Here is a 16,141-nt window from a genome sequence, read left to right as displayed (position 1 = left end):
CAGGGACTCGGAACTCCATTGTGAGGGGACACATATTATTTGGTGCCTTTTGACCTAGTTGTCGCTGCAACTAGCAAAAATGTGTTTTGGCGTTTCGTATGTATGTTAATGCACTTTGACCTGTACGCCTGAGTTTGAAAAATGATGTACCGTTGGAATTCTTAGATTATATCTAGTTCAACGCACCATATTTCACTATCTGCTCCCGTTGGTTAACCGCACCTGAGCAAGCACACTTTCGCAGTTCCTCGGAAATGCTTTCTAGTTATTATAATTACTTATGATAGCATAAGGTGTTATGAATGTATGCATAACTCATTATAACAGTGACCTTCATAGAAAGTGGTATCATTCATTATTGGCAAACAAGTCGATTTTATCCTATTTTATCCTTATATTAACAGACCAGGAAATCGTCAAGTGATTTTAAATCCATATAGGGAAATCCAAACATGTTACACATTCTGATCACAATTAATTCTGATTAAAAACAATATACTCATATATTCTGAAGAGACTTTTATTATGTAGGAGTTGAATGGCCACAGTAATCAGGATATTAATCCAAATTAGAGACTGGCCAGAAGATTTCACAGGATTTACTCTGCAGCCTCTTTGCCCTGAGAAAGAGAAATCGAGGAAAGGAATTAAATTGAGTATGAACTTATGATGGCCTTTAATACATTGAAATATGGCAAATTAGATTTACCTTTCCAGAATCACGGCTCTTTGCCCTCATCTTGTTGACCTGGGATTCAGCAATGTCAGCACGCTCCTCAGCCTCCTCCAGCTCATGCTGAACCTTCCTGAACTTAGACAGGTGGGAGTTGGATTGCTCCTCCTAATAATGAGAAAATATGTTTGATTAGTGCAGAGGCTTCTGTTCTGAAGCAAACCAATCATTTTTGTGTCTATGAAGATTCATTTAGGGTCCAAGTGATGGCAGTTCTTTTAAAAAGTTTACTTTGAAAACACTGGACTGAAAGGACTAAGAGATATAACATGTTTTGATGTTCATCCTTCCTGTTGCATTCATTACAACTTATGATGGTGTTTGGATGAACCAAAAAATGTTTCTCTTTTATTCTCTTTAGTCCAGTATCTTCAAATTAAACTATCATTTTTATTAATACAAAAGGCACGACATATGACACAAGAGACTACTTACAGCTTCCTCAGCCTGCCTCTTGTAGGATTTGACCTTCAACTGCAGCTTGTCAACCAGGTCCTGCAGTCTGCTGACGTTTTTCTTGTCCTCCTCAGTCTGAAAAGAAAAACTGTCAATCATTGTCTTCCTCGAGATGAATGCTGTTCAATAGTGGTGAAAGAAACTTTGTACCTGGTAGGTGAGCTCCTTCACTCTCCTCTCGTATTTGCGGACTCCCTTGACAGCATCAACACCACGTCGTTGTTCATTCTCAACCTCACTTTCCAACTCACGAACCTTTACATAAGCAAGATTTCATTTCACAATGTCTTCATTTTATTTATTACATTCTGAATATCTTACCCAAGTTTAGTCACTTACTCTAGACTCCAGTTTCTGGAGTTGTTTCTTGCCACCCTTCATGGCCAGATTCTCAGCCTCATCCAGGCGGTGCTGCAGATCCTTCACAGTGATCTCCAGGTTCTTCTTCATCCTCTCCAGATGAGAACTGGTGTCCTGCTCCTTCTTCAGCTCCTCCGCCATCATGGCAGCCTGAATAATGGGAAATTGTGTTTTAGATCACGCAAGCTACATACAGTATTTAGCTCATAATATACAGTACTGAGGTGCAAAACAAAACATTGCTTACATCAGTGATGGCCTTCTTGGCCTTGTCCTCAGCATTTCTAGCCTCCTGGACGATGTCATCAACCTCACCTTGGATCTGAACCAAGTCAGCCTCAAGCTTCTTCTTGGTGTTAATCAGACTTGTGTTCTAACATTCAGAAATAATTAAAAATAATAATAATTAAAATATGTTATACGGTGAAAAATATTTTTAAAAAAGAACTGCAGGCTTTTTTTTGATGAGAAAAATATATCCCCACCTGAGAGTGCAGGAGGCCAACACGCTCACTGACATCAACCAGCTCCTGTTCAGCCACTTTGCGGCCTCTCTCTGTCTGCTCCAGAGCAACTCTGAGCTCCTCAATCTCAGCCAACATCAGGGTGTTCCTGCGCTCCACCATGGCAACCTGCTCCTTCCCGTCTTCTTGTCCTCTGACAGCATCATCAAGGTGCAGTTGGGCATCCTAATAAGAAAAAACATGTAAAGATGTGCCATACTACCAAGAGAGAGTTCGGACAAAATCATATAATATTGATGTATGGACATTCTTGAACTATTAACCAAATAGCAATTATGGTAAAATAGGATCCTTGTACTATTTTATTGCATTACTGACCTTGAGTTGACCCTGCACATTTCTCAGTTGTTTCTGGGACTCAGCAGCCTGGCGGTTAGCATGGCTCAACTGAATCTCCATCTCATTGAGGTCTCCCTCCATCTTCTTCTTGATTCTCAGGGCATCATTTCTGCTCCTGACCTCAGAGTCCAAAGTGCTCTGCATGGAGTCGGCTATCCTCTGGGCATTCCTCTTGATCTGCTCCATCTCCTCATCCTTCTCTGCAAGCTTTCTGTCAACCTCACCCTTGATCTGGTTGAGTTCAAGTTGGACACGAAGAATCTTGGACTCCTCATGCTCAAGAGTTCCCTAAACAAGAAAATGAAGAATTTTGAAATGATGAAAAAACATCATAATTTCCATTTCTCACTGTGTAGGAAAGCCATCCTGATTTTTTTACCTCAGCCTCTTCCAGGGCTGTCTGGATCTCAGACTTCTCAGTCTCTACAGTCTTCTTGGACTTCTCCAACTCATGGATGCTCTTTCCAGTCTCACCAAGCTGCTCAGTCAGATCCGAGATCTCTTCTGCAAATATGCAGTTATATTACAGCAAACATTAACACATAAAAATATTTTTTGAGTGGGATATGTATTGGGTTGTTTTTGACTCACGTTGCAAATTCTTGTTCTCCCTCTTCAGCGTCTCAAGGTGGTCAAGAGACTCCTCATAGGAGTTCTTCATCTTGAACAGCTCAGTGCTGAGAGAACGAGCCTCTTTCTGGGCACCCTCCAACTCTGCCTGACCCTCCTCGTACTTCTGCTTCCATTCTGCCAGGACCTTTTAGAAACAGTTTTTGTTGTGAGACTTATATGTATTCACCTACATTCCACATCTGAATGATGTTTTGGAGGTATTACCTTGTCAAAGTTTCTTTGCTTCTTGTCAAGGTTGGCAGCTAGACCATTGGCTCTCTCCACATCAATCATGAGGTCTTCAACCTCACCCTGGAGTCTCTGCTTGGTCTTATCTAGAGAGGCACATTTTGAGTTGACAGCCTCAATTTGCTCCTCAGCCTCCTGGAGACGCTGGGCAAGCTTTTTTCTGAAGGAAAAAGCATCAGATTTAAGACACAAAATATGATGATTTTTTTAGAAAGTTTTAGTGAGAAAAATCCATATCCAAAACTGCGTTTTAGCATCTTTAGCACATACTTGGACTCCTCAAGCTCTTCAGTGCGCTGGATGGCATCAGTTTCGTACTTGCTCCTCCACTGAGCAACCTCGCTATTGGCCTTGGACATGCCACGTTGAAGCTCAGCCTTTGCTTCCTGCTCCTCCTCAAACTGCTCCCTTAAAAGGTCGCAGTCGTGGCGAGCTGACTGAACAGCATGAGCCAGGGCATTCTTGGCCTGTTTGTTAACAAGTAAGGGTGATTATGTAAGCATTTCCCCAAATGTGATTGATGTCATCCAATTTCTTCATTTCATGCATAGGTATCAGTACCTTGACTTCCTCTTCATTCAGTCTCTTCAGCTCCTCAACTTGCTGAGTGAAGGCCTGCTTGCTTCTGGTCAGCTGAGACACAAGAGCATCTTTCTCCTCAACCTGGCGACCAAGCTCACCATTTTCAGTATGAAGTCTTGCTCTCTGACCACTGAGGTCATTGACCTGACGGGCAGCCTCATCACTCTTGGCCTTGGTTTCACTGAGTTGGTCTTCAAGGGTCCGGCACATCTTCTCCAGGTTTGTCTGTTTATGATAATGTCCGTTAGAAGCAAAAAGTTAATGAAATTATTGATTCGTTTACAAGATAGCATGAGGGTAAACATCTCACCAACCTTAGATTTAGCAACAGCCTCCATATTGCTGGAGAGATCATCAATCTCCATCTTGTATTCACTCTTCTCCTTTTCAAGTTTCTGCTTGACACGTTGGAGATTGTCAATTTGCTCTCCCAGCTCAGCCACGGTGTCGGCCTGCTTCTTGCGGAGAGCTGACGCAGTGGCTTCGTGCTGCAGGGTGGACTCTTCAAGGTCACGACGCAACTTCTGGAACTCAGCCTCACGCTTTTTGCTCATCTCAATTTGAGCAGCAGTGGCACCACCAGCTTCCTCAAGCCTTTCACTAATCTCTTCAAGTTCCCTGGAGAGATCAGCTCTCTGCTTCTCAATCTTGGCACGAGCTGCACGCTCAGACTCAATCTCTTCCTCCAGTTCCTCAATGCGGGCCTATTGAAAAAAAATATTATATTTTATTAGTAAGACAGAAAATTGCAATAACGCTCAAAGTTTGAGTTGGTGGAGAATAATTAAACCTGAAGCTCCTTGATCTTCTTCTGCAGCTGAGCACCAAGTGATTGTTCATCTTCAATCTTACTAAGAAGTTGACTTGTTTCGAAGTCCTTCCTGATTAAAAAAGAGATTGATGAAAAGAAAGAGTAATCTGAAGTTGGCTGCACACATGGGAATTGAACAGTGATATTTTGCAATATATAATGCCTTTACTTCTTTATCTTCTCATCAGACTGCTGCTTGTCATTCTCCAGATCCATTATGGTCTCCTGGGCCAGCTTCAGGTCACCCTCAAGCTTTCGCTTGGCTCTCTCAAGGTCCATACGGAGCTTCTTTTCTTGCTCCAGAGAACCCTCAAGCTGCCAATTTGAAGTGTGAGGTGAGTATGTGGTAAATGGTCAAATTTCAGTGTGAGAAGTTGTCAAAGGTTGATTTTTGTACTTACATCATCCACTTGCTGTTCAAGCTTAGTCTTTGATTTGGTCAGAGTGTTGACTTTGTCTTCCTCTGCTTGAAGATCATCAAGAGTCTGCTGGTGGGCCTCTTGGAGGGCTTTCTTCTCCTTTGTCAGCTTAGCAAGGGACTCATCCTGAGAGGCCATCTCTTCAGTTAGGTTCTTGACCTGCACATAGAACAAGTTTGACATTAGTGAAGAGTGTAAATAAAATACTTTATTTCCGACAGACTACATTGATTGCCTCTTTATAAATCCCAACCTTGTTCTCGGTGGCATGTTTCTCCTTCTCCACTTTGGCCAAGGTCAGCTCCAGATCATCAATGTCCTTTTTGAGCTCAGAGCACTCATCCTCCAGCTTCCTCTTCTTGGCAGTCAGCTCAGCATTGATTTCCTCTTCATCCTCCAGTCTCTCGGTTGTCTCTTTGAGCTTGGCCTCAAGCTGGATCTTACTTTTGATAAGACCCTCACACCTCTCCTCAGCATCTTCCAGACCCTCACTTCCCTATTGTAAAATAAGATGAAAGCATGACAATATATCATTTGTATTGAAATCACAATGCTGAGACTGGGTAGTGGTTGTGAATATTGAAATGGTACACTATACACTTACAGATGACACTTGCAGCGCCAGGTCATTCCTCTCTTGCACCAGAGACACCATCTTCTCCTCTAGCTCCTTCTTCCTGGCTAATGCCTTTGCACAGTCCACTTTGAGTTTCTCATAGTTTTCCTTCATGTTGGCCAGCTCCTTCTCAGTTTCAGCACTCTTCAGCAGAGGCTTGATCTTGTAGTAAACCTTCATCCAAGGCCAGTGCTTGACATTCATGAATGAGCGTATATTGTACTGGATGGTGTAGACAGACTCCCTACACAAGAACGGTGGTAAAATGTAGCCTTAAATATAGGTTGTATAATTACATGAATTGTATAGAGTAGGGATGTAACTAGCCTATATCAAAATCTTACAATGCGATAATACCCCAATAACAAGTCCAAGTTAACAAGTTACAATATGTGAATATGTGAAATTCCCGTGCACAGCCTTCCAGGTGCTGGTGAGGTGCAGTCATCAATTGATAGACAGGAGAGTGAAGGATCACCGCACACTGGTGGGATTTCTTTGCTGATTTTATTTAGTAGTGAACAACGCGTTTCGCCCATCAGCAAAGAAATCCCACCAGTGTGCGGTGATCCTTCACTCTCCAAGTTACAATATGTATTGCAATACTGCAGAGATGTAACAATATAAATCTCTCAATACGATACCTCGGTAACAAATCAATGGTAAAATATTGATTGTGATATTTCAAAAAAAGGCAAATTAAGACTCGGAAAATAAAAACCATTTACTACCAGATCATTTACTACCAGATCACTGATTTCCTTCGCAGTTCTACATTTTTTTTGGCTACTACTGTATGTTTCACCCTGACTCCGTTTTTCTATGAACTACAACACCAATATCTTACATTAGACAGAAAGTAGCCTAATGGTGCGTTCATAGACAAGTTTAATTGTTCGGTTGATACATAAAATATCTGTGAATTCAAACTCTCCTTTGAAGGCACTGTATAGTTGTCTGTGTGGATGTGTGTGTGTGTAGCCTGTACATGTCTTACCAACTTTGTAAATAGTTTACCATTCATTTTAACTATTGTATTGTTCTTATTTGTATGTCACTTTGGACAAAAGTGTCTGCTAAATACAATAACCATAGCGTGATGAAAATGGACAGATCCCGTCAGCTCAACTCTTATAACAGGTCTAATCAAATATAGACCGGAGGAGGCGCAGATGAAAGAACAGCATGAGAAACACTTGACGCTTGAAACCCTTGTGTTCATGCTCTTTATATTGTCTCGACAACACTGCCATCTACCATTTTTGCTGTAGGCCTAGATCTGTAGAGGCAACCGGCGAGCAGAGCGCAAAGGATAATAGACACACATTGGACGATGGTCTCTGTAATTTTCATTTTCCCTTCATTCTGCTGCACGGCAGCTGAAACTACACAGTTTTTTACCCAGAAGACTTATCGTTTGATACCGTCACATGTCCATGACGATATCGAGACACTTTTGTGAAATTGACAATACTGTTACATCCCTAGTAGAAAGTGTAATAGGATCTTCTCAGACATATTTTTGAGAAATACATTTCATTTAGCAAATAGCAATGCACAATCAATTGAGAGGGATACCGAGGCGGACTATACAATTAATATAGGCCTAATACTATAGCAGTCTTTCAGACTTACCTCCTTTCCATCATCTTTGAAAACTCCCTTCTCATCAGGTATGCACGGCAGAGAGCCTGAGTCATTGTGACCAGGGTTACCAGTTTCTCATCTCGCATCTCCTCAAGGTCACCCAGCAGACCAGCTTTGAAGAACACCTGAGGGATGAATGAAAATATAAGCATCTATCTGACACAGAAAAAGCTGTGCTGTAGTTTGTACTCATGAGATACAGATTATAGATTGCATGAAACCTATCTACCTTTGTGTGTCCAAACATGTATTGCGTGTGATCAACATCAATGGATCCCAAGAGCTTCTCAGCAGCCTTCTTGTTATCAATGAACTGGCCTTCAGGGATGACACTGGCATTTAGCACTTTGTATCTGGACAGAATAAATAAATGTCCATATAGCGCATTAGTTTTTCCTCTCTACATGCAGTATTGAATATGTGTAATACTTCATTGGCTTTCTATGTTCACCTTTGTTTGAAGTCACCATAAAGGATCCTGCTTGGGAAACCCTTTCTGCAGATTCTGATACCCTCCAGCACACCATTGCACCTGAGCTGGTGGATGACCAGGAAGTTCTGCATATAACCTGTCAAATACATGTCATGAGATCTTCTGTTCTCAATGTAATACATGAACAATACACACATCTTTATTGACTACCAAACGCCCTTTACCTGGTTTCTTAATTTCATTTGGAATCAGGCAACGCACAAAGTGAGGATGGGTGCTCCTCAAGTTGGTCATCAGTTTGCCCAAGTTCTCCTGTTGAGATAAGAATGCAATCAAAACATGCCCTCACCTTTCTTTTAGATGATTGATTTGTTTGTTATTGTTTTAATATACACACCCTGAACTGTGATGACACAGTCATCATGGAGCCACCCTTCTTCTTCTTCTTACCACCACCACTCTCTGTTGACAAACATTATTCAATAATTAAATTATATATATATATATATAATTTCATAAATGGGATATTTTTGCATTAGCTTGTAGACTTGTATAGGTGTTTTGTTACCCTCAACAACAGGTGGGTACAAGACAGGCAGGAGTTTTACTCCCGACTTCTGGTACAGCTGCACAACAGAATCGTTCAGTGGATCCTTGTTCTTGTCCAGCCACCCTGTAACATTGTAGTCCACAGTGCCGGCATAGTGCACCATGGAGAAGTGGGCCTCAGGCTTGCCCTTTTTGGGCTTGGGCTTCTCAAAGGCCTTATTTTTACCAAGATGCTGGTCATACAGCTTGTTCTTAAAAGTGGTGTCAGAAGCCTTGGGGAACATGCACTCCTCTTCAAGGATGGCAAAGATTCCCATAGGCTGTTGGAAAAATGAGCTTAGTTTTAAAAGTGGATATTATAAAACAATACAAATCTAGCACTTGGCTCATTTGACTGATTAAAACTGACCTTCTCAATGAGCTCAATGCAAGCAGCTAAGTCCATGCCGAAGTCAATGAACTCCCATACAATGCCTTCTTTCTTGTACTCCTCTTGCTCCAGAACGAACATGGTGTGGTTGAAGAACTGTTGCAGTTTCTCATTGGTGAAGTTGATGCATAGCTGTTCCATGCTGTTGTACTGTGATTGAAAAATAGTTTGTAATATGAATGTCCCCTATTGAAACTATACTACATTGTGGTGTGAGTGAAAAATGGTGTTAACTCATGCTTACATCAAAAATCTCAAAGCCAGCAATATCCAGCACACCGATATAGAACTGTCTTGGCTGTTTAGTGTCCAACATCTCGTTTATACGGATGACCATCCACAAGAACATCCTCTCATAGATGGACTTGGATAAGGCCGCAACTGAGTTATTGACCTGAAACAGAATATTCAAGCAGTGGTCGTCCTATGCTCAGACACCAAAAAGTATAATGCTTATAGGATAAAAGCAGGTCATTTTACTACTAGTAATTCTGTCCAAATACTGCCAAGTGATTTGTGATCTTAAGTGAACTTTTTAGTGACTAAAATAATACCTGCGCCACAGTCTGACCCTTGGTGACATACTCATTTCCGACTTTCACTCTTGGGTAGCACAGAGCCTTTAGCATGTCAGCGGAGTTCAGGCCCAAGAGGTAAGAGATTTTGTCAGCATCTAAAAAAAGTGAAGCATTTTAGTGATTTGAAATTTATAGCGACAAATGTCATACTCTACACTCCAAACAAATTTGGGACAACATATGAAACAAGTTTGTCCACCTCAGTCTCCTCTCCCTAAATATTAACGTTTGTCCAAAATAGTGTTAAGTTAAAGGCTATATGGCTCACAAAAACATAAAGTTGTCTGAGTGACCATTGTTTTGTAAATGTTTGTCTTTAAATGTAGATAGATCCAGAGTGAAATTTAGAACATGAGTATACATACATGAATATACATATGTTGATACAAATAACATGGTGGTATGACAATTCTGTACATGGTGTAGCATCGTTAACGTTACTGTTTGACAATCAGTCGTCCCGGGTTCACTTTCTGAATCTGCCAGTTTTTGTCATTTTTGATAAAAGTGTTTACTAGATATCAGTCATATCTAACTTTAAATTAACATAATAAAATTACCTCAATGACTAAGAGTACCTTGTTGTTATTACTAGAACTGACTGATTGAGTAAAGTGTTGTAACCTACCCTCATTGCCATCAGGCTCAGCCTGCTCCTCACGCTGCTTCTGCTTGAATTTCATGTTGCCATGATGGAGCACAGCACCAGTCAGCTTGTAAATGGTGACTTTCTCATCTGGAGTGAAACCCAGGATGTCAATGGCATCCTAGAATGATAAATGATTTGATTATTTTAAAGGTATCTTCAAGAAATTGAAGAGGGGAAAACCCATTATGGGAAAACTTACATCTGTGGCATCCAACTCCTCTTTGTCATCAATACTCGCCACAGCGATCTGACCCTGACTGCACATTGGGAAGTCATAAGGGTTGGAAGTGATGAGGCACATTTCTGTCGGGATTAGAAAATAATTTTACAAATTCAGAATTACATTTATTGATTTTTAAACGTTTGGTGAATATATTAACCGTACCTATAATTTCAGGCTTGTGGTTGGTCATCATCTGGAAGAAGATGTGGTAGCCTCTCTCATCAGGAAGCTGGAATGACACTCTAGACTTCTCCAGCAGGTCTTTTTACGCAGAGAAAGATGCATTTTCATTTGATACATTTAAGGCAATAAAAGAACATTTCTACTTGGAACAATTACTGTATACTTACAAGTCTCAATATCAGCGCTAGCCAGTTTTCCAGATGTGGCAAAGTGAATTCTGATGAATTTTCCCTGTTTGAGATTACATTTTGATATAACATGTTTTCATTTAGCTCATGCTTTTCACCAAAGCAGGTTACACACAAGGAAATGTTCAAGCATTCAATAAATATTCAAATACTCAGTAATAGACCTAAGAGTAACAATAAATACTGCATGATAAGTTTGAGTTAAAAGAAAAACCCTAAGAAGTCGATTCTATCTAAAAAAAAAAACAAAAAAAAAAAAACATGTAAGAGATTAGATGAGACACTAAACTTACGAAACGTGAAGAGTTGTCATTCCTCACAGTCTTGGCATTACCATAAGCCTCCAGCAGTGGGTTTGCAGCAATAATCTGGTCTTCAAGAGAGCCCTGCAAGTCAATAGATATATTGTGATTGAAGTTACTGTCTGTGTTGGTATGTGATAATTAGCCTATAGACCCTTTCAACAATAAAAACAAAAACAATGCTTGAACGTTCTATTTGATTCCCAATCTACTTCCTCTGCATTAAGATAACATATGGAATGTTAAAACGGAAGCCTTGTGGGGCCAACTATGATGCTGATAATGGAACTCTCTTGAAAGGGTCTATAAATATGCAAGGGGTCTTATACCTTAATTTTTCCACTGCTGCCGGCTTGTGCCTCTGACTTCTTACCACCAGACACTGCAATTGTTGCAAAGTACTGGATGACACGTTTGGTGTTTACAGTCTTGCCAGCACCAGATTCTCCGCTGTATTAAACAGAAGACATTGCAATTTTCTATATCACAATTACAAAGTGTACCAGAAGAGTATACAGAAGATAATGTAAAGGTTTAGCCTTTTAATAATGTAAAATATATAACGTTTTAACCGATGCATGGACACTTACGTGATCAGGACAGACTGATTCTCTCTGTCTGTGGGGCAAAATAGAGATTGACATGAATGGTTAATTTTACATAAATGAATCAAATATATAATGTATTATTCAGTGATGGATTTAAAACTGAAAGCATACCTTGGAGCATGAACTGAAATGCATTGTCAGAGACAGAGAAGATGTGGGGCGGGGCCTCCACACGCTTCTTGCCTCTGTAGGCATTCACCACTTCTGAGTCGTACACTGGGAGCCACTTGTAGGGGTTCACAGTGACACAGAAAAGTCCAGAGTAGGTCTAGAATGAAGAAATAAAGAAAATTGTTTTTTCAGCTTTTAAAATTCATTTTATTTTCTTAATTTGTTTAAAAGTGTAATCTTACATAGATCATCCATGCTGCATAACGCTCTTTGAGGTTATACAGGACAGAGGCTTCATTGAGGTGGGTCATCATGGCCATGTCCTCAATTTTGTCGTATTTGGGAGGATTCAAGGGGAAGACTTCGTCTTCCTTTACTGTCTTTTCCTAAAACCAATGTAGAAAACAGCATTAACAAAGAGATCTATTCAAGAAAATTTCTGTGAAAATGTCATTTTAACATCAGAACAATTTCAACAGCCTTGCTAAAGTACCTCCTTGGTTTCAAGCGTTTCAACAACGACTTTGCCACCTTCCTTCTTTTTAATTGTACCCTTGACGTACAACTCCTCTTTATCAACCACAAAGCAAGCACTCTTTGCATCAAAGGGCCTGGATTGGGCCTCCATTCTCTCCTTCTCAGGCTTACGAAGGTAGATGGAAGCTTTGCCATAGGTGGCCATATCACTGTCCCCCATGGTTGCTGGTTACTGCATTAATCATAAACATGAAGAGCAAACAGTTTCAACATAAAATACTTTGCAAAATCAGACATGTACAGACACGGTACTGTAAATTAAGTGGTTGACAGTCATTAGGGGACAAAACCACAGTTGTTTGTCAGGCCTCATATGGAGCTCATCAATGTACATAGGGTACTCAAACCGCAATTCATTAAAAAGTAAAATACAAAACAGTCCTTTGATATCTAAATAATAGTGGAACCAATTTATTTATTGCATTATTGTCCTGAAATCTAATCCCATCCCCCATTATACTAATTTACACATTGAATATAGGGTTGGCTGTACGGCAGGCGGTAGTAATGACATTGAATAGCAATGTGGTAAATAGGTCAATCTTTTTTCATGCGCCATCTGTAACATCTTGCTCTGATAGCACCACATCCTATACAGTTACAGTAAGTTCTATACAGTGTGTTGATAAAACACATCAAGATATACTTAAGTAGTATATCTTGATGTGTTTATAAATGCATGGATTCCAGTTACTGCTACTGGAAGAAACTGGAATCCATGCATTTCCACTGAATTATTTTTGGAATCTGATCCCTTATCATACCTGTTCATTCTTACTCGTTGCTCGACTTATCGTGACTAAATTCAAGATGGCTGCAAACGCTAAACTTTGTTAAGATACTGTCTGTATAAATCGTCTTGTAAGTAAACTACCAGTGCTTTTTCAAAGTTCTCAATGTCTAGTTTTAAATGTCAGGGCCCTCGGAAGTCTACCAATGAAGTGTGGAGATACATTGAGCCTCGTAAATGGGTGTAAAACAGTGATTTATTTGCATGGCTAGCCCGATGTAACCTGGCAATAGCCAGATGAATTTCGCTCCGCCTAGCTCCACTCATCCATCTGGAACCGATCCATTGAAGTGTTGCTTCAGAAGGCTGGGCCTAATCAAAAAATGCTTGCATATGATTGAATAAGCCACTTGTCCGTCATCTATTGACGTGCTACTTCAACCACTCACATCGAAGCCAACCCGTGACGCTAATAACATACTCACAGTCCTTTCTACGCTATGTCACATCTATGAAACTCCTGCCCTGCGTCCTGATTGGCTAAACCATAAAGTTGGTTGGAGAAATCACTCTCAATGGAAGAGGTCCCAGATGGATGTGAGTGAAGCTAGGCGGAGCTAAGTGGAACGACATTCATCTGGCTAGGGTCAGGTTAAGCCCGATGCCGAAGCACCACTATTGAAAAAGCTGTTGGTAGCATCGGCTAACTACTGCTACTGGAAGAAACTGGAATCCATGCATTTCCACTGAATTATTTTTGGAATCTGATCCCTTATCATACCTGTTCATTCTTACTCGTTGCTCGACTTATCGTGACTAAATTCAAGATGGCTGCAAACGCTAAACTTCGTGAAGATACTGTCTGTATAAATCGTCTTGTAAGTAAACTACCAGTGCTTTTTCAAAGTTCTCAATGTCTCGATTTAAATGTCAGGGCCTTCGGAAGTCTACCAATGAAGTGTGGAGATACATTGAGCCTCGTAAATGGGTGTAAAACAGTGATTTATTTGCATGGCTAGCCCGATGTAACCTGGCAATAGCCAGATGAATTTCGCTCCGCCTAGCTCCACTCATCCATCTGGAACCGATCCATTGAAGTGTTGCTTCAGAAGGCTGGGCCTAATCAAAAAATGCTTGCATATGATTGAATAAGCCACTTGTCCGTCATCTATTGACGTGCTACTTCAACCACTCACATCGAAGCCAACCTGTGACGCTAATAACATACTCACAGTCCTTTCTACGCTATGTCACATCTATGAAACTCCCGCCCTGCGTCCTGATTGGCTAAACCATAAAGTTGGTTGGAGAAATCACTCTCAATGGAAGAGGTCCCAGATGGATGTGAGTGAAGCTAGGCGGAGCTAAGTGGAACGACATTCATCTGGCTAGGGTCAGGTTAAGCCCGATGCCGAAGCACCACTATTGAAAAAGCTGTTGGTAGCATTGGCTAACTAGCGCCAGATTTTGGAGTGCAGGGGACAAGCCGAGATGGGCTATGAGACATACGTTCACACTTGGTATCATGTTTCAATACACTTTAGGTCAATATCACACCGGAATTCTCCTTTAAAACATAATAATTTTTTTTAACATGCAATAGCCAAGCTAGTAATGCATGATATCCAATGTAGTGGCTACATTGTTAATCAATATTTACAGCTTAAAAAGAAATCAGTTCTAATACTAACTAGATTAGTATTACTACTGTAGTTACTTTTAACATGGGAGGTCAACATATTTGGATTTTTGTTGGCCATCTTGGATTTTTGGTATTACAAATGCAGTTACAACTGCTCACCACTGGGAGGAAGGCTATGTTTGGAGTGGAGAAGTTTGGTGTGATATTGACCTAAAGTGTGTTGAAACATGATACCGAGTGTGAACTTTTGTCTCATAGCTCATCTCGGCTTGTCCCCTGCACTCCGAAATCTGGCGCTAGTTAGTCGATGCTACCAACAGGTTTTCAATGGGGGTGCCTCGGGCATCGGGCTAGCCATGCAAATAAATCACTGTTTTACACCATTTACGAGGCTCAAAGTAGCTCCACACTTCATTGGTAGACTTCCGAGGGCCCTGACATTTAAAAAGAGACATTGAGAACTTTGAAAAAGCACTGGTAGTTTATTTACAAGATGGCCTATACAGACAGTACCTTCAGGAAGTTTACCGTTCGCCGCCATCTTGAATTTAGTCATGATAAGTCGAGCGACGAGTACGAATGAATAGGTATGATAAGGGATCAGATTCCAAAAATAATTCCGTGGAAATGCATGGATTCCAGTTGCTGCAACTGGAAGTTCACACTCGGCATCATGTTTCAACACACTTTAGGTCAATATCACGCCGAACTTCTCCTTTAAGCAGTAGTGTCTACTGAAGTGGCTGATATGCAGTTACACCACTGCAACCCATACATTTACAGGGAAATGGCTTTTGAATAGCTGTCCACTGTAGTGACCATGCGGTACAGGGTTAATTGACTCTGATGATGATGTAACTTTTCCAAGTTTTCCATTTCCCTGTTAAAGTCTGTCCTGTGATATTAGGTAATTAATGGTGTAGTAGGCATATTGGACACTGTCTGCAAAGATTGCATGTGTCTATACAAATAAGACATTGAAAGGAGCTACAACTGTGCCATAGCAATAATCTTTAATGCTCCAAGAAAGATTTACTTTACTAGAATGTAAGTAGCTTGTTTTAATTGTTTAGCTGTTCAGATAAATCAGATGTATTGTAAATCAGATGTACCTTACCTTTTCCTTCCAAAAGAAGATGAAATTTCCACAGTTGTTATGAATATCTAAAAATGATTTAAAAATAAAAATACAAATAATAGTATTTTAGTATATCAAAAAATGTAATTTAGTAATTGTTAGTTAAAAGTGTATTAGTAGAGATGACACATTCTCTAATAGGAGCCACCTCCTTTCGGTGTCTGTGTCTGTGAAAGACTTACTGTGCACTGGAACCCCCCTTTCTGCAGCCCTCCCATACTCCAAGCAGGCCCTTTTATTGACCCTTTTCTGTCAACTAAGCAGATCTCTAATAAGGCAAGATGTGTTTGATTGATGTGTTTGGAAACATTTGATATGCTCATTATGATACAAATCTGTGGTTATTTTTAACTGAGCAGAAAAAAATATGAATAATAAGTTAATGGAAGCGGCTCATTGAGCAATGTTGCCCCTGAATATGTTTTATCAACAGAACAGTTGGCATATACTTTGATGCCAGTGTTCTACAAATGCAATTGTTATCATATAGCA

General features: G+C 40.4%; 1 protein-coding gene across 1 annotated transcript; it reads right to left on the bottom strand.

The window, feature by feature from the left end:
* Window positions 1–504: 504 nt before the first annotated feature.
* Window positions 505–15,872, bottom strand: LOC121698399 (myosin heavy chain, fast skeletal muscle-like). Its single transcript, XM_042080486.1, has 40 exons — window positions 15,832–15,872; window positions 15,629–15,675; window positions 12,096–12,311; window positions 11,845–11,988; window positions 11,603–11,759; window positions 11,474–11,501; window positions 11,213–11,333; window positions 10,875–10,967; window positions 10,561–10,624; window positions 10,373–10,471; window positions 10,187–10,290; window positions 9,967–10,105; window positions 9,315–9,433; window positions 9,005–9,154; window positions 8,740–8,910; window positions 8,350–8,650; window positions 8,179–8,243; window positions 8,006–8,093; window positions 7,800–7,917; window positions 7,578–7,701; window positions 7,337–7,473; window positions 5,690–5,945; window positions 5,339–5,581; window positions 5,068–5,244; window positions 4,836–4,981; window positions 4,646–4,736; window positions 4,170–4,559; window positions 3,835–4,080; window positions 3,544–3,740; window positions 3,250–3,433; window positions 3,004–3,169; window positions 2,792–2,916; window positions 2,392–2,700; window positions 2,035–2,238; window positions 1,797–1,922; window positions 1,529–1,699; window positions 1,340–1,444; window positions 1,169–1,264; window positions 710–841; window positions 505–620 (listed from the first exon to the last, which is right to left on the bottom strand). Exons 3-40 carry the CDS (start codon window positions 12,297–12,299, stop codon window positions 600–602), a joined length of 5,811 nt encoding a protein of 1,936 aa, XP_041936420.1. The 5' UTR covers window positions 12,300–12,311; window positions 15,629–15,675; window positions 15,832–15,872; the 3' UTR covers window positions 505–599.
* Window positions 15,873–16,141: the final 269 nt, after the last annotated feature.

Source organism: Alosa sapidissima, chromosome 23, assembly GCF_018492685.1.
Source record: "Alosa sapidissima isolate fAloSap1 chromosome 23, fAloSap1.pri, whole genome shotgun sequence".
NCBI lineage: Eukaryota > Metazoa > Chordata > Actinopteri > Clupeiformes > Clupeidae > Alosa > Alosa sapidissima.
Note: the sequence above shows the minus strand (reverse complement) of the source record. Positions and strands in the feature narration are given on the sequence as shown.

Excerpts from the sequence above, each read along its gene's own strand:
- LOC121698399 (XM_042080486.1), bottom strand. The coding sequence starts at position 12,299 with ATGGGGGACAGTGATATGGCCACCTATGGCAAAGCTTCCATCTACCTT. Across the intron at positions 4,081-4,169 it reads AGGCTGTTGCTAAATCTAAG|ACAAACCTGGAGAAGATGTG; the intron begins GTTGGTGAGATG and ends TATCATAAACAG. Across the intron at positions 3,170-3,249 it reads AGCAAAGAAACTTTGACAAG|GTCCTGGCAGAATGGAAGCA; the intron begins GTAATACCTCCA and ends TGTTTCTAAAAG.